This window comes from Podarcis tiliguerta (assembly GCF_965153285.1).
Source record: "Podarcis tiliguerta genome assembly, chromosome: 11".
NCBI classification, from domain to species: Eukaryota; Metazoa; Chordata; class Lepidosauria; order Squamata; family Lacertidae; genus Podarcis; species Podarcis tiliguerta.
The window spans coordinates 17191009-17217359 of record NC_139544.1 but is presented as its reverse complement, the minus strand read 5'-3'; the positions used below and the strand labels follow the sequence as shown (position 1 = coordinate 17217359).

Genomic DNA, 26351 nt, shown 5'->3' with positions numbered 1-26351 from the left:
TGCTCCTCCAACCAGAAAGCAGAAGGGAATTAGCAACCTAATCTCTTCCCTAGGAGGGACCAGCCCTTAACAGACGGGATTTATTACCATGATGCCGCATGTGTGCGGTTTGTGTTGCTGTGTGGTGGTGGTTGTTGCCTTTCCTTTCCCCACCTCCCCAGTATACAAAGGTAGGATGGTCCATTTGGATGGCTGAGCCTTGTACTTGAATCCAATGCCCATTTCCTGTAAGGCCCATATTTACTCTTTCTCGACTGCTGGGCATTTTCCGTAGCTGCAAATAATTGATTGCAGCCTTGTAAACAATACTTAAGAGGTCTCTTTTCTGTAGGCCTGCTCCTATGCCTCTGCTTCGAAGATTGGTTAATTAAGCTACTGTGCTGGCTACTGGATAGTCAGTAAGAGCGAATGGCAAACACTATAGGGTACTTAAGGTGAATATTTTATTTCTCCCTCAAAAGTTTATACACTTTAAATGCAGCATGCGTTCAGCTGAAGGCCTGTCCTATTAAAAATTTCTACCTGTAATTTTTGCATGTCATATAGCTCATTGCATAAAAACTTCTTTTGTGTGAAATGTCAAGCTGGCGTAAAGACTACTTCTTTGTCTTTTGAAAAAGCTTCAGTCCTCAGTAATTTACTTTCTATGTGTGGGATCTCAAGAAATACCAGAAAAATAAGAAATCAAAATAATACTTTCTTATCAAACAATTATACAGATCAATATCAATAATGGATTTTCCTTTTGCTTAGTGCTAGGGCCTCTTTGTACATATTTTTTTGCTCATACAAGTTATGGAGCTGCCTTGCATATTTTCTGAAACTGATGCTTTAAAAAATTGAGGGTATTCCGGTGAAAATGTAGCATGAAGCAATCTTGAAAAGTAATGGTTCAGTCAACTTCTACAGAACAGATACTACCACTATAGTCTTGGAATAATGAAACTTTGGCCTGTGGTTCTCACATAAAACTAAACTATAGTTTATTGAACCATGGTTTATTAAACTATAGTGTGGCATTATGTGTTAATCCTGCCCAACAGCTTAATTAACCACAGTCAGAATCTATGGTTGGCTTGTGAACTTTGGTTTGATTTAACTATGGCTGGGTGTTACATCCGAACCCATCACTCTCCTCTAACTTTGGCTTGTTTCATCACCTCACCTCAAACTACAAAGGCATGAAGCAAGAGCAACTGGAAAACAATCTGAACTTTGTAGAAACTAGACAGTTGGACAGTACAGTCTTGGTGAAGCTTTTCCCAGAATTATATTTCCATACAAGAAGAGGCTTGACCATGCAACAGTGACATAAGAAACTAGTAGTATTTTAAGAAAACAACTTCTAGGGACTACCTGATCTCAGATGAATCCACCCATGGGAAAGATTCATCCTGGTTGCTAGGGGAAAAGGAAGGGTAAACTATGGTGATTCTGAGGACTAGGAAATAAGACAGAAGCCTCTAAAGTGCACCCAATGGGAAGTGAAAACAGCATCTCTTTAGGACCCCCCATCAGCAATTCTTGTTGCCTTGGAGTCAAATAACTTGCTTATCATCACAACTTTGACTTCTCATTGGCTAAAAACAGTGTCGGGCAGGCTCATCTCACAGTAATTGCTTAGAAGAATACTTGCTGCATAACTTAATTTTTCTACAAAAGGATTCAAGCAAAACTTTGCTGTTGCCTATCATTCAGTGTGTGTAAGTGAAATGTCATAGTCAGGTTTTTTTGTCCAGCTCTCATCAGTAGTGATTATTTATCTCTTTGTCTCACCCACCCCAAGTTATGATTTAGTTATAGAATTCTGTGCACGACATTAACCTTGCAGTAAGTACAATTGAACCCATTAGGACTTCTCAGTAGACATGCATAAGATTGTTAGCTTATTAACATTTCCAGAAACTACCTCTGCATACTGCTGACTTTTGGTAGGCATGCTAATCTTATTTGTATGGAGAAGTGAGTGAGAGCTTCAGATCTACAGAGATCTCATTCGACACATGCAGACATATACATCATAAAAACTCACTTGAACCATTGTATTGTATGCTATTGTAAATATGGACTCTGTAGAGTGCCAGAAATGCTAAAGTGTCAATGCATATTATTAAATACTTTATATTTTCTCTGCATGCATTTATATCGACATATTGCTATAATGATAGTTCTGAATCACAATTTTGTATAAGAGTTAACTTGTGATTTACTTTAGAAAAGCTTTTCTGTTACTATTCTAAATAATGTTTTAATATTTGCCCATTGTTTGATCGCTGCATAGGCAGACCAATGGTGGACAGAATGCTGGGATTAAATGTGGCAAATTAACTGAAATCACTTGACAACTTTGAGCCTAAACCAAATCAGAACGCTGTTGTAAGGCAGAATTGCCACTGCGCTCCTTATGTAAAAGGACAATATTTACATTCCATAAATGTACGGAATACACCACATACACCATGATACAGTTGAAAAAGTAGGCTACTTACCAGTACAAAGGCATGCCTGGCCTAATGGAATGTTCAGTGATTGATAAGTGTTTCACCCAGAAGAGTGTGTCACACTGGCTTGCTTAAAGTGGCATGACGCTAGGTGATGGCAGAAGGCCCATGTCTTCCAAATATATGATCTGTTCCCTAACTACATTTAAAGTATGTGTAATGGAATGTAATGCAGTGTTAGGGCATGTGTGCTGCTGAACCATTCTGTCACATACAACTCTTGCCTCTATAGCTTGCAACATACCACTCTCAGGTTTAGAGTTTTCCTTCCCAGTGGAACTCCAGTGCTGGATAAATTCAAGGGGAAAGGTTCTGAAATAGGGAAAGTGTGTGTGTGTTTCCGTACCTATGTCTGTAGGTGGTGTTAGACTGTTGTTGTTTAGTCGTTCAGTCGTGTCCGACTCTTCGTGACCCCATGGACCAGAGCACGCCAGGCACTCCTGTCTTCCACTGCCACCCGCAGTTTGGTCAGATTCATGTTTGTAGCTTCGAGAACACTGTCTAACCATCTCGTCCTCTGTCGTCCCCTTCTCCTTGTGCCCTCCATCTTTCCCAACATCAGGGTCTTTTCCAGTGAGTCTTCTCATGAGGTGGCCAAAGTATTGGAGCCTCAGCTTTATGATCTGTCCTTCCAGTGAGCACTCCGGGCTGATTTCCTTAAGAATGGATGCATTTGATCTTCTTGCAGTCCATGGGACTCTCAAGAGTTTCCTCCAGCACCATAGTTCAAAAGCGTCAATTCTTCGGCGATCAGCCTTCTTGATGGTCCAGCTCTCACTTCCATACATCACTACTGGGAAAACCATAGCTTTTACTATACGGACCTTTGTTGGCAAGGTGATGTCTCTGCTTTTTAAAATGCTGTCTAGGTTTGTCATTGCTTTCCTCCCAAGAAGCAGGCGTCTCTTAATTTCGTGGCTGCTGTCACCATCTGCAGTGATCATTGAACCCAAGAAAGTAAAATCTCTCACTGCCTCCATTTCCTCCCCTTCTATTTGCCAGGAGGTGATGGGACCAGTGGCCATGATCTTCGTTTTTTTGATGTTGAGCTTCAGACCATATTTTGCGCTCTCCTCTTTCACCCTCAATAAAAGGTTTTTTAATTCCTCCTCACTTTCTGTCATCAAGGTTGTGTCATCTGCATATCTGAGGTTGTTGATATTTCTTCCAGCAATCTTAATTCCAGCTAGGGATTCATCCAGCCCAGCCTTTCGCATGATGAATTCTGCATATAAGACTAGTGTTAGATTAGTGGTTCCCAAACTTTTTCCCCATGGGCCATTTGAAACTTGCTGAGGGTCTTGGTGGACCACTTAATGATTTTTGCCTGTTGTAGCAATTGCAATGTACTGTGCTAGATGCTGTATGATTTCTGATTTTATTTTTATTGCTTTTATTAGTTATATATTGTACAGATAACCCACAACTTATATGCATTTAACTTGTGCAATTTCAACTTTACATGGTTGAAGACCAGCTGGTTGAAATCACACAAATTAAATGCATGGAAGGTGGGGTGCTTAAAATGCTCTTTTTGTGCAGGGTTTTCCTGGAGTGGAAAGATCTTTTAAGGTCTCATACTTGCTTGCTTGGCTCTGAGAGGCTTCTGTGAGACCCTGTGAGATCTTGCAGAGCTTGGTGAGCAAGGCAGAGAGCTTAAAAGTGCTCTGTGATGCTTGGGGTGGGGGGTAAGACCTGCTAGGTGTGCTGGCTGTGGAAGATGCTTGTGTGGGAGCAGTTCCAAGGAGTTTTTTTGACTATATGCAATTTCGAACCTAATGTCTGTGAAAGTTGTGAGTTACCTGTATTGTATTTCATAGAATCAAAATTGTAATATAATAAAAAACAATATAAGCAATTAAAGTACATTTAAAATCAATGTGAGTACAGTGGTACCTTGGTTTACGAACGTAATCCATTCCAGACGTCCGTTCTTAAACTGAGCCGCGCTTTCCCTAATGAGGTCTCCCGCCGCCGCTGCCCTTCCACCGTTCGGATTCCATTCTTCGAACAAGGTAAAGTTCTCAAACAGGGACACTATATCCGGTTTTGTGGAGTTTGTAAACCGAATCTTTCTTAAACTGGACTGTTCTTAAACCGAGGTACCACTGTATTGAATGTACTGTATGTACTAGTCTTCAAACACAAATCTACAGGCACACCACAGACCACTTGAATGAAGCTTAATAGTTCTGAATCACCATTTTCTGTGAACCTGGATAGCAGTCATGACTAGAAGTGGTTGATAGGATTATCCCTCATGAATTCTATGACTACCTTTTACAGCAATTTACTAATGGCTAACACCATGTACTGTGGCAGTGAATTGCATAAATTATGCACTGTGTGACGATATACTTCATTTTGTCTGTTCACATTCTCTGTTTAGTCAGTTTCATTGTATGGCCTCTAGTATTATGAGGGAGAAACATCCTTTTTATCCACTTTCTCCATACATGATTTTATGAATTTCTCTCATAACCATCCCATTTTCATTTTTCCCATGTAGCCTTATAGGGCTGTTGATTCAGCCCTCAGATACTTTTGGTTGGCTTTTTCTATACTTTTTCTACTTCTACAATATCTTTTCTGAGACGTTGAGACCCAAACTGTACATTATGTTCCAAGGACTGCATGGCCACACTATAACTTTGTATAAAGGGTTTTTGTTACTAGCAGTTTTGTTTTTAATCGCTTCCTAATAGCTTACATAGAGTTTGCATTTTTCACAGTTGCCGCACACACACACACACACACACACACACACACAAACAGAGGCAACATTTTCATTGAGCTCTCTATCATAACCCAAAGAGCTCTTCTATGATAAATCACTGCAAATTCAGACCCTGTATGTGAAGTTAGGATCTCTGCCATCTGTATCACTTTACTCTTTCTTTGAACTGTATTTAACTTGTTTTGGTTCTATTCATTTCATAAAGTTCAGAGAGATCCTTTCTGAGCTCTTCTTAGTTAGCCAGATTTGTGGGTGACACTACATTATTTGGAGAAACAAAAGCTAAATCACTACTCATTTGTATCTCCAGTTTGTTTAGGAACATATTTAAAAGCACTATTCCTAATACAGGTCATTGAGTCACTCCACTAATTGCAGCCTTTCACTGTGAATACTGTACATTTATTACTACTCTTTGGTTTCTGTTCTTCAGCCAATTCCTAGTCCATACTGGTGAATTTAGTCAGGAGCCATTGGTGAGAAACCTGGTCAGAAGCTTTCTAAAATGCAATGTATACTGGATCATACTTATCAACAAGCTTTTTGACGCTCTCCAAAGAACCATAACATATTCGAGAGACAGTACTTAGTAGAAACCATGGTGATTGTATTTCAACAGGACTTGTTCGTTTATATGCTTGATCATTTTAAATGTTTTCCATCAGTTTATCTGAAACTGGTGTTAATCTGACTAGCCTGTAATTTCCTGGCTCTCTCTTTAAATATTATAGTTGTATTGATGCGGGTGGCGCTGTGGGTAAAACCTTAGCACCTAGGACTTGCCGATCGCATGGTCGGCGGTTCGAGTCCCCGCGGCGGGGTGCGCTCCCGTCGTTCGGTCCCAGCGCCTGCCAACCTAGCAGTTCAAAAGCACCCCCGGGTGCAAGTAGATAAATAGGGACCGCTTACCAGCGGGAAGGTAAACAGCGTTCCGTGTGCTGTGCTGGCTCGCCAGATGCAGCTTGTCACGCTGGCCACGTGACCCGGAAGTGTCTGCGGACAGCGCTGGCTCCCGGCCTATAGAGTGAGATGAGCGCACAACCCTAGAGTCTGGCAAGACTGGTCCGTACGGGCAGGGGTACCTTTACCTTTTTATTGAATGGAAGCCGATTTTTAGTGACAGTGGGTGGAATTCACTCGTGCCCTTCACTTTGCAGAAGAGCTTTTGATTCATTGGAGACCTCTGGTAACAGGGTGGGGGTGAGTCAATATTTGTCAATTACTTCTTCCTCCTAGAGTCCCCTCCATCCACTTGGGGCACCCTTCCATAACAATGAAGAATATGTTGCAGAAGGTTACATGAGAAAGTGGGAATTGGCAAAATTTGCCTCCCCTTTTCCATTAGTAGGGGCCTCTGATAGTTCCAAGAGCCTTCTACTCATAGAAGGGCACAGGTGAAAATACGCATTTCCAAATGCAAGTAGGCAAGTGGCTAAATGTACTATGTATTTGTTCATAATACTCAATTTTTGTGGAGACATTGGCAAATAGAAGCAAGTCAAGGTATATAGGGAGTCCAAAGTATGACTGTTTAATAATCCATACTTCCTGTGGAAAATATATTTATTGACAGTGTGTTTTTCAGTATCTGGCCACATGGATTTGAGTAGTCACAGCATCAAAATTGCTTTGGATTGATTGCTTATGTTAAATTCATTCTTTTTTTCCAGAATTCATCTATGAATAAAACAATGTGTGAATTGTGATGGGGGGAAATGTATCAATATTGGAACATTATATTGGGTAAGTGTGACTTGTAAATTCTGTCTCTTCATAAGGAATTATGGTCAGGTGTAAAAATTAGTGATTGCTTTAGATCACATGTGCGCAGGCCTTAAGTGTGATCCACTGTGGGTGACTAAGCTGCCCCCCAAACTGAATTTTAAGGGGGAGCGTGCCAAAGAGAAGACACTTGGGAATTTCACTTGTCTTCCTCCCCATCGCAATCTAGCTCCAGATACACCCACTGGCATGATGCCTCCAGCTGCCTTTAGGAGCAAAAAAGTTTACCTCCCTTTTTATAGATCTGTTATTATTTTCTTTGTATATTTTTACTTTCCTCTTTTTAAATTTCTTTTCAAATCTCATTACATTTCTCCACCACATTTCCCCTTTTTCTTGTTAAATTTGGAAGATCTGAATCATGTCTAGCCCATCCTTTCTCAACCTTGTTGTTGGACTACAGCTTCCATCATCCCTCACAACTGTTCCTGCAAGGGTGATCGGAGCTGTAGTCCAACATTATTTGGGGATCCAAGGTTGAGAAAGTCTGGTCTAGGGTCTGGAGAATATGTATTAGGAGTTTAGGGGAGGGGAATTAAAATGAGCAGCCAACAGATGGGCTGCTTTCATTGTAAAAATTGTATACAGAGAAACAGCTAAGCAAAGTGAATTGTTTGGAAAGGAGAGACACGTTATTGTGTAATAGTTTCAGTATGATAGTAAGAAAAACCACTAGCTTTTGGATCTATGTAATTTGATGTTGGTTCTCATAACTTTCAGGAAGTGGTGTGCTGGAAAGGTAGAACTTGAACAAGCAATGCTTTGAAATGATGAAAAGTTCAGAGACAAATTTACTATGGAAAAAGCTGCATGATACTATAGTAATACTAGGAGAAATCCTAGGTGCCTTTTAAAAAAATCTGGTGTTGCCTAGAAATTTGAAATCTAGTTCCAACTCTAAACTGTTCTTTTTTACTTATATTGGCAATGAAATTAAAGTAATGATAAGCATCTGAAAATAGCATCAGAGCATCATAGTACTTCTATGGTGGTGGTGTTTTTCTTCCTCTTTTTCATATTTATTCTTTTTAAACAAGTGTTGATGTCAGTTGTTGATGAGAAATAGGTTATTTAACATTTAAAACTTCGAAACTCATTTCCTTTCTTTTGGAATTATTGGTCTCTGCTCGTTACATTTTGATGACTCATTACTTCACATATCAGAATTCACTTTCCTTTCATCAAATGCCTGCTGCTTAGTTATTCAGCTTGTGGGTTTCATTCCAGTGGGATATGGCACTTTATAAACAGCACACTTTCCAGTGACAACAGGATAGAATTAGGGCTGTGAAAAAAAATGTAAGTTGTGCTCTACGTTGTTAGGCATTAAGGATTTATCCAGCTTGCTGTCGAGATACTTCTCTAAATTCACCTCCCTTTCTCCAGAGGGATTTGGGACACTGAGTTTGGCCTGGAGATTGATTTAAAGAGGTGACAAAGAGTATTGTTCATGGGCTGGAGGTTCCTCATTCCCATTCTGGAGGACTCATCTAGAAGATAGATGTTCTGTAATTAGTATTTTGTTTTGTCTTGATTTAAATTGTTGTTGGCACCTGCCTGTCTTGACAGTGGAGTGCGCCCAGTGGGTGAGGGAGTCAAATCATTGTGTTAGCAGCATCAAAGTGACCTTGCCAGAGCTCAAACCTGGGGAGTGTGTATGGAGGTCCTGGGCTGCCCGGCAGCCTTGCTGATGTGGTCCAAAGCAGAGCAATACGTTTGGCACCAGCTTGGTTGCAGAAGTTGCTGGAAGGAGGACTATAAAGCATTCTGGATTTGTGTAGGTTCTATCTTGCAAGGCAGCAGAGGTTTAGGATCAGTTTTCCTTCTCCTAGATGGGCTCCCTTCCCAGGTTGAGGAGCCCCATCTTCCCCTCACTTCCCTCTGTGCAGAAACTGCCTTCTTGACTGTTGGACCCACTATTGGTCTCATCCTCTCGGCGTTTCTTTGCATGTAGGGGAGTTAGTGTTTTAAAGTTAGTGTTTTAAATATTCAATTTTTTGGCAGTTTTTGACCCAAAAAGTCACTTGATCCAAGTGTGTTTTTGTTTGTACTAATTTTCTTTCACACTTGGTACTGCAGAATTTATGTATGTCCAACAGATTTTGTAATGTGAACATAAAGAATCCTTCTAAAATTATATTTTACATCATCCCAGACACCTTTTACGAAAGGGGAAAAAAATAGTCCACAATAGAAAGCTTTGCACGAAGTGGGATAGAGGAGGGCATTGAAATATTACAGTGGTACCTCTGGTTGCGGATGGGACCCGTTTCGGAGTTCCAGTCTGATCCTGAGGTTTCTGCAACTGGAGGGACCACTTCTGCGCATGTGCGTGGGGCAGTAGAGCACTTCTCCACATGTGTGCATGGTGAAACCCGGAAAAAAATACTTCCGAGTTTGCTGCGTTCGCAACCTGAAGGATACACAACTGAAGGTGTGTGTATCCAGAGGTACCACTGTACTTTGTTGCATACTATTGATGCTGTTATTTAAAGCCTATTCTTGCTAGTTCTTGAAAATGTATTATTTGCAACTTAAAGTGAAATGATAGTTCACCTGTAGGCATTTTTATATAATGGCTCCATCAGTCTGATGGCTCAATCATTAAACAATTTTAGCAGATTTTTGCAACTTAGTCTTGGGGAGCTTTAGCTCCTCTTGGGATGTGCTATGGTGTGTGGTATGTCTACTTATTTAATGTGTTATTTTGATGTGCACTAAAGTTGGAGCTCAGCACATTTCTAGAGATCAGTTTGAATTTCGTGACTTGTGTGTTTTAGACTTTACAAAGATTTATTAATTGGTTGTTCGCACCCGTATATTTTTGTTTGTAGATACTGTGTTGTAACATGTAGGTGATACATTTAACAACATGTACACAACTCTGATATTTTGTGAGTTTATTGTTGAACCAATAAACAGTAAACTTCTAATCATATGCTGTATGTAATTTATACATTTACCTGTATACCTTTGTCCTTACATGCTTGATTAATAAACGTTGTTGTTGTTCTTACAGAAGCACTTTAAAAACCAGTAAATGGTGCTGATAGAAGATCTACTGAGATTATATTTTCCTGTAACAACTACGAAGGAAAAATACTTTGCGAATGGGATGAATACACAAGCAGTGACTGCCAGCAGCAGCTTGCTGACTCACAGTAACTAGCTGGAGCACTTAACTAGTGATGTGTCCATTTCTACTTTACCCCATTTGAGCTTGCCTGTCTTGAAAGGGGAAAGAAGTTCAAAGTGGAGTACCGTAAACTTGATATGGATAGCAAAAAGAAAGACAAGGACAAACTGGATGATAGAATGGCAAGGCCTAGTGGACGATCAAGTCACAATCCACGAGGCAGCAGCTCTTCAAACTCTGGAGTGTTAATGGTTGGACCTAACTTTAGAGTTGGAAAAAAAATTGGATGTGGCAATTTTGGAGAGCTACGATTAGGTAAGATTCTGCTCATTTAAATGTAGATGCACATGCCTTTGAAACATTCAAGTCTGTATTGTATGTTAACTTTGTTTCATTTCAAGATAATGAGGTCTGTTCATTTAGACTATAATACAAAATTATGACAGCTGGTAGTTACTATAGATACGTCAGCATAGTGTAAAGGCAGTACATTTCTGATACCTTGGGAATGTAATTTTTGGACCCTTGAATGAATCCATGCCATATGCTGTGTTAGGAATATTCATTTGAGTACATAGATTGCAGGTTGGCTCTTTGGGTACAATAGATTATCGAATATTGAACTTTGGATCATTGGATCTTCCGTCCTCGTTGGTCTTGATTTGTGTTGAATTCCAGGAGTGGAAGTCGCATTCTATCTTTTTTTACATGTTGGCCCTTATTTTCGTTGCTATGCATTTTATTTAAAGAATGGGTAGGTTTGGACTTAACAGTATTGGATTAATACACCATTCATTCATTCATTATTATTTTAAATAATAAGTTTTTTAAGCCTTGAGTGAGCATTGACGCAGTATGCTTCCCACTGCTTTCCTGGCCTGATCCTAGTATTTCTATTACGGTTTCTTTAAATCACTTTCCCCATTATGTTTGAAAAGGGGAACTGTAGCTCTGAGGTTTCCAATCTGTGGGCTGCGGACCCCTAGTGGGCCATGGAATTAATCACAAGTGCTCTGCAAAAGCCTGTGAAGACTGGGCATAAACTGAGCATCAGGCTCTCATCCAAAAATGGGGAGGAGAGAGAGGGTGGCTGTACTGGCACCTGCCTTCTGCTGCAGCCATGGCAACTTTTAACACGTAGAGTCCTGGATCCCTTGCAGTGGTGGCTCTGTAGGGCTGGGTAAGGGACTGGGCATTATTCACACCTCTCTATTTATTTATTTACTCACTCCTTCCTTCTCTCCTCCCTTCTCATTCTGTCTCTCCTATTTCTTCCCTCCCATTGTCTTTCTACCGCTCCTTGCCACCATTGCAGCCACCGTGTCCCCCTCCCGTCAGCATTCTTCATTAAACAGACTGCCCCTGGAGCCTTCCCAGCAGGCCCCTCTGGAGTGTGAGAGTGCATAGCACAAAAGCATCATAGGTGGTTCATGGACACCTATGTGAACCTTACTTTCAAGAATCTTGCCCGAGTGTGCTGGCTTACCACACATTGGAACCACTTTTGTCTTTAAGACCAGTGACAAGATGGTCTTGAACTTGCTTGCCCTGGCCCAACTTTTGGAACTCAGCACTGGAAAGTCTCCCTGCAGGTGCCACCATGTGCTAGCCTCCATCTTCCACTGGTGAAAATTCCTCCCATTTTGCAGGTGATTTTGAGACACTCTCCCCTCCACGATTCAGGTAGGGTTGTGTCTCAGAATCTCCTGCTGAAGAGGGTATTTTAACCATTTTAGCAATGCCTGCTGAAAGAAGGAAAGAAACTCCTTTTAATAGTTCCCTGCACATGACATCACTGCCCCCCCCCCGGCAGTGGTGCAACCTGTGTCCTTTTGGGAGGCCCTGTGCCCAAGCTCTTTGGGGCAGTCCACCATGTGGGCCTTTGTGCCTGCCAGGCTGACATCACACCCCTACACGTAGTGCATATGGCAGTGTTCTCCCACTTCCTGCTTTACCCTGTTGCTACGGAGAGGTACGGTTCAGTGTCCATGATGTGGCACTCTCCAAGATGGTGGACCTGTGGGGCAAGGCCAGAACAATTAGCATACAGGTCCTCGTACTTATAAGGTTGGGACCTAGATTACTTTCCTTTGGGACTCCCTTCAATTCTAGGAAAGTGACGTTATTACAGTTCCCTGTTTCTCACATAATGGAGAAACTGTTTTAAAGAAATTGCAGAAGCAGCACAGGAGAAGAAGGGGCATGTAATCCAGTGCCCTTAATTAACTTGTGGTTTATTATGTCAGTATTGTTATGTCTGGACTAGTCAAATAACATGGTGCTAAATATATGTTAATTGCTATATTTCTAAGTTACTAGCTCAAAATTTTAGAAGCAGAATAATCATCACATTGTATGTGCTTATGTTTATAATAAAAGCTCGAACAACCAATCAACAAATACAGTCTATGCAAGGAAAAAAAGACCAACAAGTATTGTGTACTGATGTCATTTATATAAGCTGTGATCAGTTATCAAACTGGAGGTATGAGGAGAGAATACTGAACATATTTGTACCCTTCTGTTTCTTCTTAATAACTTTGTGAAAGAAGTGATGCTGAAACAGTCACAGGCCAAAGGCCACTGTGTGGCTTCCATGCCTCAGTATGGATTTTAAATTTAGGTACATCAGTGTTGAGTGTATATACTTCACTATTGCCCTGAAACATTTTATTGAAACAAATTTCATTTTAACTTCAGACTAGCAGGCTTATCCCTCTTATATTTTTTTTTAGATGGCTGCCAAATTTGTTTCACATACATCTTTAAATTTATCTATGTCTTACGATTGGAAAAATGAGTACTTTCTATAAAGTGGTCTTCTGTAATGAAATGAATAAGAGCAAGGCATACTATCTAAGCACATGTGCCAGTGCCATCTGCATTGCAATAGTGCCTAAAAGAACATCTATCTCAGAAGCTGTCCTCATCATACTCCCAAACTGATTCTCATTTCACCAAATATAAAATGCAGGCTTCCCAACAAGTCCACAAATTACTAGCATGCTACTTATAAAAGGGGCTGACATCAGAGGGTCACACTTTATGTAATAGGCCAGTACAATACAAATAAAACTACAGGTTTATTTTTCATGTAGAGAACAGTGGGGTTCCCTCCTCCACATCCAGCACAGTAGTGCATCCCACGGGATGAGACGAATAGCACATCCCTCGGTTTCTGTACTGAATTTGGAGAAGGGTACTTTTTATATTCCATGTCACATTCAAACACATGCAGGGGGCTACTAGTGAATGGGATAGAGCGTTCCATCTTTCTGTCTGGAAGCCCCTTTGAACTCTACACTGGATGTAGAGGCTAGCATTGAAACAGAGGTCTAGCATTGAAACAGAAGAGGCTGCTGGAGGGAGGAAAGGGCAGAGAGCTTCATCTCTCCTCCTTTAGACCACAACTCATTCATTCACTTGCATGTTGCCTATGATATGTTTTGTTTTAGTAAATATTTTTCTTCCTCATGTAAGACAGCACAAACCTATGCATATTACTGAGAAGCAAATTCCACTGTGTTCAGTGGAACTTTCTTCCTAGTAAATGTGTTTAGATTTAGAAACTAAAAGCTTTAGTATTTTTTTTCTTCAGAGTATGATTAATGATAAAGCTAATGAAAGGGCTCTGCTCCAACTCCTTAAGGAGCTCCAGCTCCACATTTCTCATAACCTTTGAGGCTGTGATTGAGCAGCTGCTCATGAAGCCAGGAAACAGCTGGCTCACCTATGCTACTTTCTACCATTTCTTAAAGAAGCCATGAGCCAATAAAATATTCTTTTCTGGTTCACAAAATTTCTCCCACTTTAACTGAAAAATGCTTTGTTGACACACCAGTTAGCAAAAAAGAAAAACAGATTCATGACATCACATCAATAACATATGGATGTCCCAATCATATTAGTAGTCAGGGTTACATGATTTCTCCTACAGCCGTGCCAGTAGCCCTCAAGGATGAAAGACTCTTCATGGTGGATATAACTATGAGCAAAATATTCACCTGTTACTGACACAAGAATAAGTCCAAGCAGTAGAGAGCCATGCTTACTTTTTGGCAGCTACTATGGTGCAACAAAATTGTATTACCTGAACCCAATATGACTAACATCTGAGATTATGGTTTATGGGGCAGGTGTCTGGGAGGAAAAATGAGTAACTCTTTTTTGATGATGTCAGCATTCATCTAGCCTCTTGCTTCATGCTAAAAGCTTCCTAGTGATTCTAACTAACTGTTATTTATAGATAAAATAGCAAAGTGTTGTTGTTAGTGAAAGGCTTGATTATTATTTTTGTTGTTCTTGTCGTGCCTTTCTATAAACCTCAAATAGCTTTACGTTTTGGCTATATGCTGAAACATCAATTAATGGAACATATAGTTAATAAACTAAATTTTGGAAGGGATGAACTTCAGTAGTTCTGTCTAACATTAAAATATATGCTGAACTGGTCACTTATTTTAAAATAATTGCCCATCAAAGTTAAGTGCTCCTGTGGATATGTCAATAAGTAGTGTCCCTTGGATTTTTGTTTTTGTATTCATAGATTTCACAGTGGGGAGAGACTTGTGATTGTAAAGTTGTGGAGTCTACTCTGTGTAACTGGACTAATGTTTCCTGTTTGAGTTGTTTTGTTGTTGTCCTTACACTGTACTGAAACAATACAAATTATTGGGATAAAAAAGTGCTCCTCATTGACTTAGAAATATCCCCATTTGTTTCAGTTCTAGAAATATAAAAGTAAATCCAGCGAAATTACTATTTATGATCATTGACAGTCTTGTCCTTTCAAGTTAAGCTACTCATGGAACAGTTAAGTGGCATAAACATTATTGGGAAAAGCAGGCAAAGTCTGTCTTTCTGTTGGAATTTGTAACTTTATGTTAATAAGTAAAGTGCAATGTTCTGATATTTTTACTTTACATTAGTCAGTGGAAAAAAGTAACCCCTCCTCTGTTGTTTAGGTAGAACTCTGCAATCCTTTAACTACCTTTTGTGATATCTCTACATAATTTTAATTAAAGGGCAGTTAACTTCTTATTAGGGAAAATTGTGTTGATATGAGTTGTAATTAAACACTTTAATCAAGGCTCTACAGTTTAAGAGGGTTATAAGGTCATTAACTTGTTTAGGTTTGCTTATTGTTCGTACTGGAATAATTTTCAGAAATTGTTTATGGTTGACTAAACAATTAATAAACATTGCATGCTCAGAATAATCAGTTAAGCTTCTTTAAACTGTATTGTATTTCATTGGTTGCATAGTTCATCATTGTGTGTTAATAAAATGCAGATACGATTATACAGTTACTATGCCTTGGATCCTAAATTGCCCCTTCATTTATGTAAGGCGGGGGGAGGGCAACTTGAACAGATTCCTGTGCAGCCCCGTAAACCATTCCCAATTCTCATCCAATTTCCAAAATAGATTTTATAGCAGCACTGGTGTCTGCAAGTGGGGAGTGAAAGATCCCCCCTTCAGTGATCTTAGTTTCATTCACTGAATGAAAGCTAGAGTCCAAGCCTGTGTTTAGGTAAGCATTGTGATTTTCTGTGTGGTGTGATTTTCTGTGTGTGTAATTGTTAGTTCCCATCTGTACAAACTAAAAGAGGCTATACTTCTTAAAGTAACAATTTTCAATGCTGAAAGATAAACAAATAGCTCAAGGAACAAGTGTGTGTCTGAAGCTATCAGCTGCTGCACATTAGTTTTCTTTAACTAGCTTTATTGTATTTAATACCCAGTGCAGATTGATAGTATACTAATAAAATGTTGATTTTTCATGGTCAATAAGAGTTTGACAGACTTTACATATTGAAGTAAATCGGCAAGTTTCATCAACTTTTTATTTCAATGTAGACGTTTTGTCATCTATATATATATATATATACATATTACAGAGGTATGAAATCTGACATTCTTGTTTCTTATCTTTCAAGGAAAAAATTTGTATACAAATGAATATGTGGCAATTAAGCTGGTAAGTTGACACTCATTAATAATTACAAGCTCTTAGATTTTCATAAACTAAATAATGCTTGCTTTCAACAAGTTGTATCCAAAATGAAAGAGTTACGGGCCTTATTCAGAGATCACACAGTTGCCAGCTACTTCCACTTTTCCATGATACAGCAAGTCATTTATTATTCAGTATACCAATGGTTAAAATACGTTTCATCAAAGCTTTTTGCTAATATGTATAGTTTAATATTTTCAAGCTGCTTGTTACTACTCAAATGACTGGCTCAGTACTGGCTTAGCACTCCCAACGGGCCCAGCATTTTTCCAAGCAATTTTTGGCAACATGGAACACCAGGACATGCTCATTCCATCTGCCACAGCCCTACAGAAAATGGCAATTAATTTAACGTCCTGGTGATAAATACTAAAAAAAGAAACTTCTTGCTATTACAAAGCTCAGACCTAAACAGATTATCTGGGTAGTTTCTCTCAGTGCTTTGAAAAACATGTGCAACCTTTTAAAATGTGTAATGTTTTACAGTATTATGTTTTTAGATACGCTAGAAGCCACCCACAGTGGCTGGGGCAACCCAGTCAGATGGGCAGGGTATAAATAAATTAATAATAATTGACAATATGGCCTATGCTTCTGCTGACCCTTTCTAGTCAATCTTGTCATTGGGTCAAGAGTGCCAGCATTTCACTGAAGATCTGTGTTCTGCCCCTTGTAGTATTGTTCCATATTTTCTAAGCTTTTTGGTTGCCTATGATTTGCTCCTGTTAAATACTTTATTTAGTGTTACTGATCTTTATATTTCAGCAGTGTTACTCTACTTGGCATTGTATCTAATGCCTTGAGTTTTGGACGTGCATGTATTTCTGCACCCCCCCACCCCGCCATTGTTAATAACCAAAGGGAAAGCACAGACGCTTTGATTTGTCCCAATCGCCCTTGGCATTAGCTGTGTGATAAAATCTGGGGAGTTTGGCTGTGAAAGGAAATCATCTCTGTGTCTCCCTCTTCCTCCACCCTTTTACTGAAGTGGTGTCTGGTGAAAAGGCGGACTAGAAGAGATTCAGAAAAGGGGAGGGGAGTGGTCCTCCCTGTTTCAGAGGATCAAGGAAGAGAAAATAAATACTGTCTACATTGACCTAACGTGAGGTTTTTATGTTAGGGGGCACTCAAAACAGTCGCTTGCCTTGGAAGAGGGATCACTTGGGGAAGTTACTATTGCAGTAGTCACATGTTTGTACCCATATGCTTTTCCTGGCTGCTAGTGGCCTGTGTTCCTTTGAAACTGAGATTTCTACTCCTGTAATTGCTAAATTAACAGCACCTCCAGACATTGCATATATTTTAATTCTGCCTTTGGCATCCAGTGTTTCTTCCTAATCCCAAAGAAATATTTTTGAAATGACAGTTCTATATGCAGTATGGAGTACAAATTAAATGAGGTGTAAATATTGTATTATCAGCATTGCACTGTGATAAACGGGTTTAAGAAAGTAAATATTGTCAAAGTCTCTTTTGGTTGAAAGAAAATTGGAAAGATATTTCTTCAGATAGCAGTCGCATTAACATTGTTGCGCTGAGAACTTGACTTTTAAAATCTAAAATCTTGGTCTCTTCAGGAGCCAATGAAGTCAAGAGCACCACAGCTGCACTTGGAATACAGATTCTACAAGCAGTTAGGATCTGGTGGTAAGTATAATTTAGCAAGTTGTAGCATAATGTGAAGTACTACAATAATGAGGTTATAGATTGGTTAATAAAAGTCCCACAGTTTGATATGTAAATATTTGTGCATTTTATCACACACAAGTATATTTAATGTAATTGGTTTATATTAGTAGTCACAGGTACTTGCTACACAGTTCATTGAAGCTACATCTAGAATTAGCCCGATGACAATTTTCTGTTGAAATCGCTCAGATTTCTTTTACTCTGGCCAGCGTTCAGCATATGTTTGCCCTGTGGAAATACATTTTTCAGAGGAAAAACATCTGCCAGTGAAAGTTAGGTACCTCGATCCTTGTAAGGCTAGTTTGGAGAAAGTGTTGCTGAGATTTAATTCCATATTACAATATAGTATATAACATTCAGTTTGACTTTACGTGAGTAGTATAAAATGTAGCTCAGAGACCAAAGTGAAATACTTTGGTGAGGCAGCTGTGTTCAGAAAATATGCTTCTCCTGTTCTCCATGACCAGAACTGGGTGCAGACCTTACTGGCTGTCTTCCATGTGTGTATTTTATGCCTATCATTATGGAAATCGGTCATAGGACAAGGTGCTACACAGTAGCTTATAATAAATTTAGACAGTACTCCTCTTTGGATAACTTCTACCCTGCGTATCATAAGAAAATGCACCTTCCCCATAGGAATGGCAGGAACCAAGAAGCCAGAAATGCAGGGAATAGAAAGTGTTTGCCTCATACATTTGTCGAGTCTGAAGTTCTTAAAAATCCACCTGGAATCCACTGAAATAAAGATGTCAAAACTAGTGTTCTGGGAGCAGTAGGAATTGGTTGTTCACTCATTTCTATTTAGTTATGCCTCACCAAATCTCTTGCCACTTCTTTCAGTACTGTTTAGTCTTCATTGTCCTTAATTATAGCAGTAACCCCTGAGGTAGTAGGTTTGAATAGATTGAAATTATATTGCAAATCCAATACGCTGCTATGATTTATGTAAGAAATAGTATGCCAAAGAGCATTCTTACAGGTTTTGCATCAATTCCATGTTCTGCTTGCTGATGTTGCATGTTCTCCAAAACCCAAGATGACCAACATATATCACAGCGTGTTTGAAAATAAAGTTTCTAGTTTTTCTTTGTTGCCCAAATTGCAGTAGATGAATGCCTGGCTTGCAAATCATATTAAATTGGAGTTAAAATAAAATGTGGTTTAACAAGAGCAAGCAGAATGCTGGTATACAATCCTGAAATTGCAGGCACTTCTCTCTCCACTCCTGCTGTGCTGGATAAGAAACAAAGTCATAGCCTGACTTGTTGTTTTGGCAGAACCTGGTTTCATGGTTTATTCACTTGCTCTTTACTCATGGTTTGTTTGCTGCTTTCCTTGCCAGTGTGGCAGCAGCAGGAACTGGGGAAAACCAAAATGCCTGTGATCTAGCAGCATGCATCAGCATACTCCTTGTTCACATAAAACCACATTTCATTTTAACTCATTTAATGAGATATAAGAGCCAGACTAATGCAAGTTAGGTTGCTAATATTTTTCATCTAGAACAAGAGCTTAGCGTACATACATGACAAAACCATTTATGATTATATCTTCTATACTGCTGTTACAAAAGAAGATGTCTATTATAACTGGTTGCATTCATGTCAGATTTCTAGTTGACATTGTTAGGAGAATTGTTGGCCGCCTAAATTTTTTTTTAAGAATCATTTTTATTAACCGACCAATCACATCAAATCAAACCAAATTACATAAATTCCAAATTACATAGCCAAATTTTAAATTTTTGTTGGGGGTACCCATATTTCAAGTTCCGAAGGGGATCCAATCAACTTCTTGCTTCTTACTGATGTTTTAATGTCCACAAATCTAACCTTATGATCCAGTCCTTTCTTATTGTTTTTCCACATCTCTTGTTGTTATTTTCATATATTTTTCCTTTCTCTTTGTGACCTCTGATAGTCTCCGCAAGCTGGTTAGAACAGTTTGTAATCCTGCGTGGATATTTTTTTTTTTATCCAGTAGCCATATCCAGACGTTTTCCATATAACATCACTTCCATACATCAAAACAGTCTTAGCATCATTAATCTTCACCAATCTGCCTCCTTTCTCAAAACCTCTGAGGAGATTCACTAGGAATGCAGTCTGAAAACAAGTCTGTTCTTCCTCCCGGCTATAAATCCTTTGGCAAGATGGCGACTCCGAAAGTCTGAAATTCTGAAATTCTTTAATTTGCGGCCATTGGCCCATATCGAAAACAATACATCAAAATTTATCCATAAACAATACAATTTAAACAGTTTCAAGTTAAAACACCCATATAAAACCAATTTTACTTCAGTTAAGTAAACATTGTACACAATAAGCTCCCTCTATGTAAACCGCAATTCACATCCATCAGATTTTGGGGGTATGCGTCTTAGTTCTGGCACTTATTGATGGTTCTTAAGTTTAGCTAACTGTCAGAGTCATACAGTGATCCATTTCTCCTCTTTTGAAATAAAACATTAATCAGGTATCTAGCGACAGCAAGGGATCTACTTGTATCTTCGTCGTTTAATAAGTATATTATTTGGGCGACTCCGAATTAATTGCTGCACCATTCCCAAAAGCTCTTATTGCTTCTCGATCTCCATAAAGCATACTTTTGGTTAAAGTTTATCTCCACACAGACCTTAATCATCCTGCTTGGGTCAGTTCAACCGACGATTCTAATGAGGAGGGGTTCTTGTAAATCACATAGAAGGAAAGTAAAAAAGCCCCCCCCCCTTCAGTCCCATTGTCAACATACCCAGCCTTTGGTGTATCTTCATCGTAAAATATTCCTGTTTCTCCAACCCATCGTCTTCTTTCGCAGAGGTCACTTAATCTAGCAGTCTTCACTCCCCTTCTTCACTTGAAATATGTGCAATTGCTTCTTTTGTAATTAATTATTCCAAATTGCTGCAACTAGTGTGCAATCAGAGACAGCGTCCAGGAGAGCCGAGGTCCACACGGGGGCATTCTGCCTAGGGCCCTCACCCCCTTCTTTCGAATTAGGGGGTGATTTATGGGCACAGCACGCAAGGGCAGTGTTCCCCATTTCCTTGGGGCAACAAGGGAGGCTGCCTACTCCCATAACAGCCTCTTAATTACCCCGTGTGGGTCGGAGAGATGGTATTGTCGGCCATTTTCCAATGCGCCCCCTAGTGGCCCCCCGTTGGCCGCCTAAATTTGAACCACAGTAGTGAAGCATCAGAGGGCATTGTTGTTTGTTGTATTTTCTACTATATTTTGATGATGTTTAGTTCATAGTTCTGTGAACAAGAAACTAGATGTTAACTTTGACAACAAAACAGCTTAATATGATAAAGTACTTTGTATATATTATTCAGTAGAAATGTTTTGCTTGTTCGTCATTAGCAGCATCCTATTATCTGTATGTATCATGTAGATAGATTTCAGACACTTTCCTAAACTACTTGGAGTTCCTGAGGGGGTCTGTTCTACAAGTCTAGCTCCCATACCATAATTAGGTTTCAAAATAAACCCAGCTATTGGTTTCAATAAGAAGTTCTTTTCAGCCTAAAACCTGCTGGTGGGGGTGGGACAAAGAGTGGGTGTTGTGGGCTTGAAGTTCCCCAACTTTGTTGTGTTGGGATGAAAGGAGCATAGTGATACTGGTGCATGATGGGTAAGCTACCTTTGAGGATCCCCCCCAAAGCATCAAAAATATCCAATGTAGGGCATGTTTGTATATGTTCTGTACCTAGCTGGGTAAAGGTTGAATGGGAGAAAAGCAGGCAACCTCTGGTATCTCTGCACAAGCTGTTTCCATTGCTGAGCTTCGATATTTTCTTTCAACACTGACAGAGGGATCAGAGAGAAAGGAAGGGGAGGGGTAGCTGAAAATAGAGGCCACAAATAAAGTATACCACTCCCACTGATTCCAACCCCCCCCCCCCGCCCAAGGCACTGCCTACTTTTGATTATGGCACTTGATTGTTTTCCATGGGCCACAGGCTCTTCACAGAAAACATGTTCTCTGAAACATGCTTTGAATAAAATACACCACAAATCATTTGTAGCTTTTTCTTTGGCCAAGGAAAACTGGTACACTAGGTTAAGGAGCATTAGGAAGCACTATAACTTTATATATCTGCTGTTGGAAAATACAGTTTATTTGGGGTCTTACAGCATTTTTTTTATATAAACACAGGCATACAGCTTTGAGTCCAGATTTTGAACCACTATTGATAGTAATAACAGATAGATGATGATGATGATGATGATGATGATGATGATAGTAAGAGATGCACAGGCATATCTTGTTGATGTACCCCTGAGAATGAACAATAGAGTAATCTGCCTATATCCACATGGTGATAGCCAACTTAGATTCATTTATTTCAATGGGTCTGCTCTGAGCATTATCTAAAGCTGTAATTGCAACACCATTTACTTCCACACAAGTGCCATTGAATTCAGTTGAACTTATTTCTGAGTAGACACGGTTAGCTGCATAACAGTGCAGGCCTATCGCCCATACACCATTGCATGCTCTTCTAGATAATGTTTCATAAAATTGCCACTGGGATTGTTTTCAGAGCCGCTGGCTCAAACCAGATAAATGTTTTAGGTCTGAACTACACATGTTCTGAAAGAGCAATGTATTATTAGATTCAGGTTAGCTTGATTGATCTCATGCACTGTGAAGTGCTTATTCTTGAGCTCCATAGATACAGTTTGTGGGATTTAGAAATCCGCAGAACCTTGGTTCTGTTGTAGCAAACAGAAGATGATGGACAATATTCAGTATAGACATGGGCAAAATGCTAGAAATTCTAGCACCTTCTGGTAAAAATACTAAAATTCATTGGTTGTAACTTTATATTTTATCTTGATGGCAGTGGTGCATAATAACCGTTAAGTAGACAATGTGCTAGACTTAGCAAGATACCATAAGAATGGGCTTCATAAAGTTCATTGTGTACCTTGTGTGTGGATGTTTATCTTGTAATTAAGTTATTGTGCACAATTACTGGCAACCTGTCATAGCAAATAATTAAATACCAACATTTAAGTCTGCACATTCCTAGGATTACAAAACCTAGTATTTCAGTATAATATTTCAGGTACAGCCCAAACTACAATGAAAAGGGAGAACTTAAGAATTATTTAGTGAATCAAATATTTCCTGAAACAAGAAACTTAATAGTGATAAGTAGCTTAAAGTCTGTGGAAATCTTTGTGTAAGATAGTCTTAATTATTCTCCAGTTGAAATGTGAGATGGTTCTTAGAACAAAAGTGTGTTGAAATGACTGTTTCATTTCATTTTCCCAGATGGAATACCTCAGGTTTACTATTTTGGCCCTTGTGGCAAGTATAATGCTATGGTGCTGGAACTACTGGGACCTAGTTTGGAAGATTTATTTGACTTGTGCGATAGGACTTTTTCTCTAAAAACTGTTCTTATGATAGCCATACAGTTGGTGAGTATACTTCTATTTTCTTTTTTAAATAATGGTCCATTCAGTATTAGCTGGATATTCTTTGAGCAAATGCAGAAAGAATGTGTCACCTGGTTGCTTAAAACTTTTTAGGGTTGTTTTCCACTGTATTTCTCTGTGAACGGTACTGTTAGATGTCATGAAGACAAAGGGTTGGCTATGGAGGTCCTATGAGCAGAGTTCTAGTCATTGAAAGGAGGGCAGATGATTCACACAGATTCCACTAAAAACCTGCTTCAAAGTGTTGGAAGAACCTCTGAAATATTGTGGAAGATAGCTGGAGGGGGGAGGGGGAATCAGCAAATATTGCCTCCCATCCCCCTTTTACTAGAGACAACCTCTGCTTTTCACCTCCCTTTTATTTGTAGAGGGGCTTCTCTGGATCCAAGCCACATCTTTATACTTAACATTAATAAACAAACCATTACCTTTAGACCTAGCATGAAATATAATTGAGGATGCTGTATGCTCACTGATGAAAAACATTTGAATGTAGAAAATCTGAACTTTGTGAATTATTTTGCTCTGTCTCTGTTATTCATGGAAAGGACCAAATAGCAATGCAACCGCTGCCCCCCCCCCCCCCGTTGCAAACTATTCTTCCACAGGAGTCCTCCTTGGATCTTATCCTTTCTGGGTTTCTGAGATTTCACTTGGGACTGTCTTCATATTTCAGGCTCATTTTAATTGTTGTACTACCTAGAAACTGATTTTCAGCATGCTACGTTGAGTACCAGTTTCTGCATTATGTAATTCAGGTGCAGATTTTCATAATATTTTGAGGTCTGTTCATTCAGCACCCATTTAATTTACAAGGCAGTGCTGGGGTTCTATTAAGCAGGTTTGAATTCTTATCACAAATCCATTTTCTTCACAATAAATTTTGCAGCCTTTTCCTAAAAATCAAGTTTCCTTTTTCTGAGAAGTGTTACACACTGTCATCTTGGCTATTTTTTCCTTAGGTGCATTAAAGTTTAAAAGTGGTTGCCTAATAATCTTAATGGACAGAATGCAAGCACTACTTAGTTTAACAAAGAGTAATTGAAACACACACTGTGACTCAGCACTAAGAAGCAAACGTGTGTACTCCCGAAGAAGTGAACATTGCTGCTTTGCTTCTCAGATGTTTTGCTGCTGTGTTGTAGTTTGGCTTAACGTGTTATCAGAACATTGACTCATGGTTCAGGTCTCCCTAGGCAAACCATCAATCATAGATCATGAGGGAAAGTTTTGTTACAGTTTGTAGCTTGTCTGGAGACAGCCTGGATGTAGATGACGTATTAAACCAAACCATGGCCTAAGTTCAGCATAGAGCAGCAGCAAAATGACTGGGAAGCAGTCCATGTTGGGAGTCCATGTGTTTTGTTGTTCGTGCTAGGCCACTTAGCTGCTCACTAGTCATAAAAGAGTGCCTGCTGTTGCAGCCTCAACCAAAGCTAGACGTTTCAATGAAAGAAGAGCTTCCATTTTTATTTTGACACATGAAGAAACAGGTTCTTTCAAGACAGAAAAGATATAGCAATTTTTTGTTTTTATTTGTTCTGCTATTATAGTTGTGGTAAAAAACAAACAAACTTTCTTTCATTCTGTTTAATAGATTTCTCGAATGGAATATGTTCATTCAAAGAACTTAATATACAGAGATGTAAAACCTGAAAACTTCTTAATAGGACGACCAGGAAACAAAACTCAACAAATTATTCATATTATAGATTTTGGTTTGGCAAAAGAATATATAGATCCAGAGACAAAGAAGCACATACCATACCGAGAACACAAAAGCCTTACAGGAACTGCTAGATACATGAGTATAAATACACATTTAGGAAAAGGTATGTATTTATTTTTAGAACACAAACTTAACCAATTCACTAGAATTCTGACCAGCTCTGTGCATATTAATCACTTTTGCAAACGACTTGTTTTTGTAGCTCAGATAGGCTTTATTTGTTTTATCGAAGGGTACTTGAGTGCATGTTGAGCATAAAAATACTTGCTTTTGTGTTTAAGTAGTGGACACTTGAGTATGAGGAAATGTTACAATGTATGGGGCTTTTCGTTTTAAATAAAATACCATTAAGGTGGACTTAACTGTCCAGGGGTCCTTTACCTTTTTACCTTTACCTATAGAAATGTGTAAAATTGAGTGGAGAAGTAGAGATATTATTTTTCTTTCTTGCATCATATTAGAAACCAGAGTCAGGCAATCAACCTGAATGGTGGAAGATTCAGAAGAGGCAAAAAAAGTAATTCTTCACACAGTGCATATTGTTAAACTATGGAATTCACTGACATAAGACGCAGTGATAGCCACCTATTTGGATGGCTTTTAAAGGGGATTGATGGAGCACATAGATGGGCTATAGATGGCTGCTAGTCCAGTATGTCTCTAAATACTAGTTGCTGGGTTGCATAGTGAGTGCATTGTGCTCGTTTCTTGCTTGTGGGCTCTCCATTGGCTTCTGGTTGGCCACTGTGAGAACAGATATTGTACTACATGGGCATTTGGACCATACCATCTGTACCTTTTCATTTTGAGTTATCTCTTTTTTTCTTTCCTATTCCAACCATGATGGCTGTGATTCATCATACAACTCAATGCTAATAGCAACTGTTTTGTAACTTTGTGTCCAAGATAGCTCACGCTACAAAATTCAAAACAGATACGGTAAATATAACAATAGAAATGAAACAATCAAAATAAACAAACCACTATCAGTGCTACATAAAAAGCAGCAGCAGTAAAGATCCAGTTAAGTAAAAGCCCTGGATAATTAGCGTGTCCAAGAATATAAGCTTGTGTGCCTCATAGAGCTCTGTGGAATGAGTTCCAAAAATGAAGGGCCACCACAGAAAAGTGTCTTATCCCCACTTGTCAATTACCTAAACTGAGGGCAGGGACACCTATAGCAGGACCTTGGAAGATTTCAAGTGAACAAGCAGCCTCTCATATGGTTAAATGTGTACTACTGTTTTAAAGGTTGTGCTCTGGAGGATGTGGCTTGCTTTTTATTCTTTTGTAGAAAGAGAATAAACC

At 39.2% G+C, this 26351-nt stretch overlaps 1 protein-coding gene across 9 annotated transcripts in view; it reads left to right on the top strand.

Moving 5' to 3' along the window:
* CSNK1G3 (casein kinase 1 gamma 3) overlaps window positions 1–26351 on the top strand; it is a 53428-nt gene that overhangs the window by 3987 nt on the left and 23090 nt on the right. For 6 of the 9 annotated variants that reach the window (XM_083404168.1, XM_083404165.1, XM_083404171.1 and 3 more), the window contains exons 2-7: window positions 6909–6981; window positions 10040–10471; window positions 16096–16136; window positions 17750–17819; window positions 23148–23296; window positions 24912–25146. In XM_083404168.1, coding sequence (XP_083260294.1) covers window positions 10294–10471; window positions 16096–16136; window positions 17750–17819; window positions 23148–23296; window positions 24912–25146 — 673 coding nt within the window. In that variant the 5' untranslated portion in view covers window positions 6909–6981; window positions 10040–10293. Of the gene's footprint in view, window positions 1–331; window positions 435–6908; window positions 6982–10039; window positions 10472–16095; window positions 16137–17749; window positions 17820–23147; window positions 23297–24911; window positions 25147–26351 lie in introns of all 9 variants that reach the window. The other 3 variants (XM_083404172.1, XM_083404169.1, XM_083404166.1) reach the window with 1 other exon arrangement.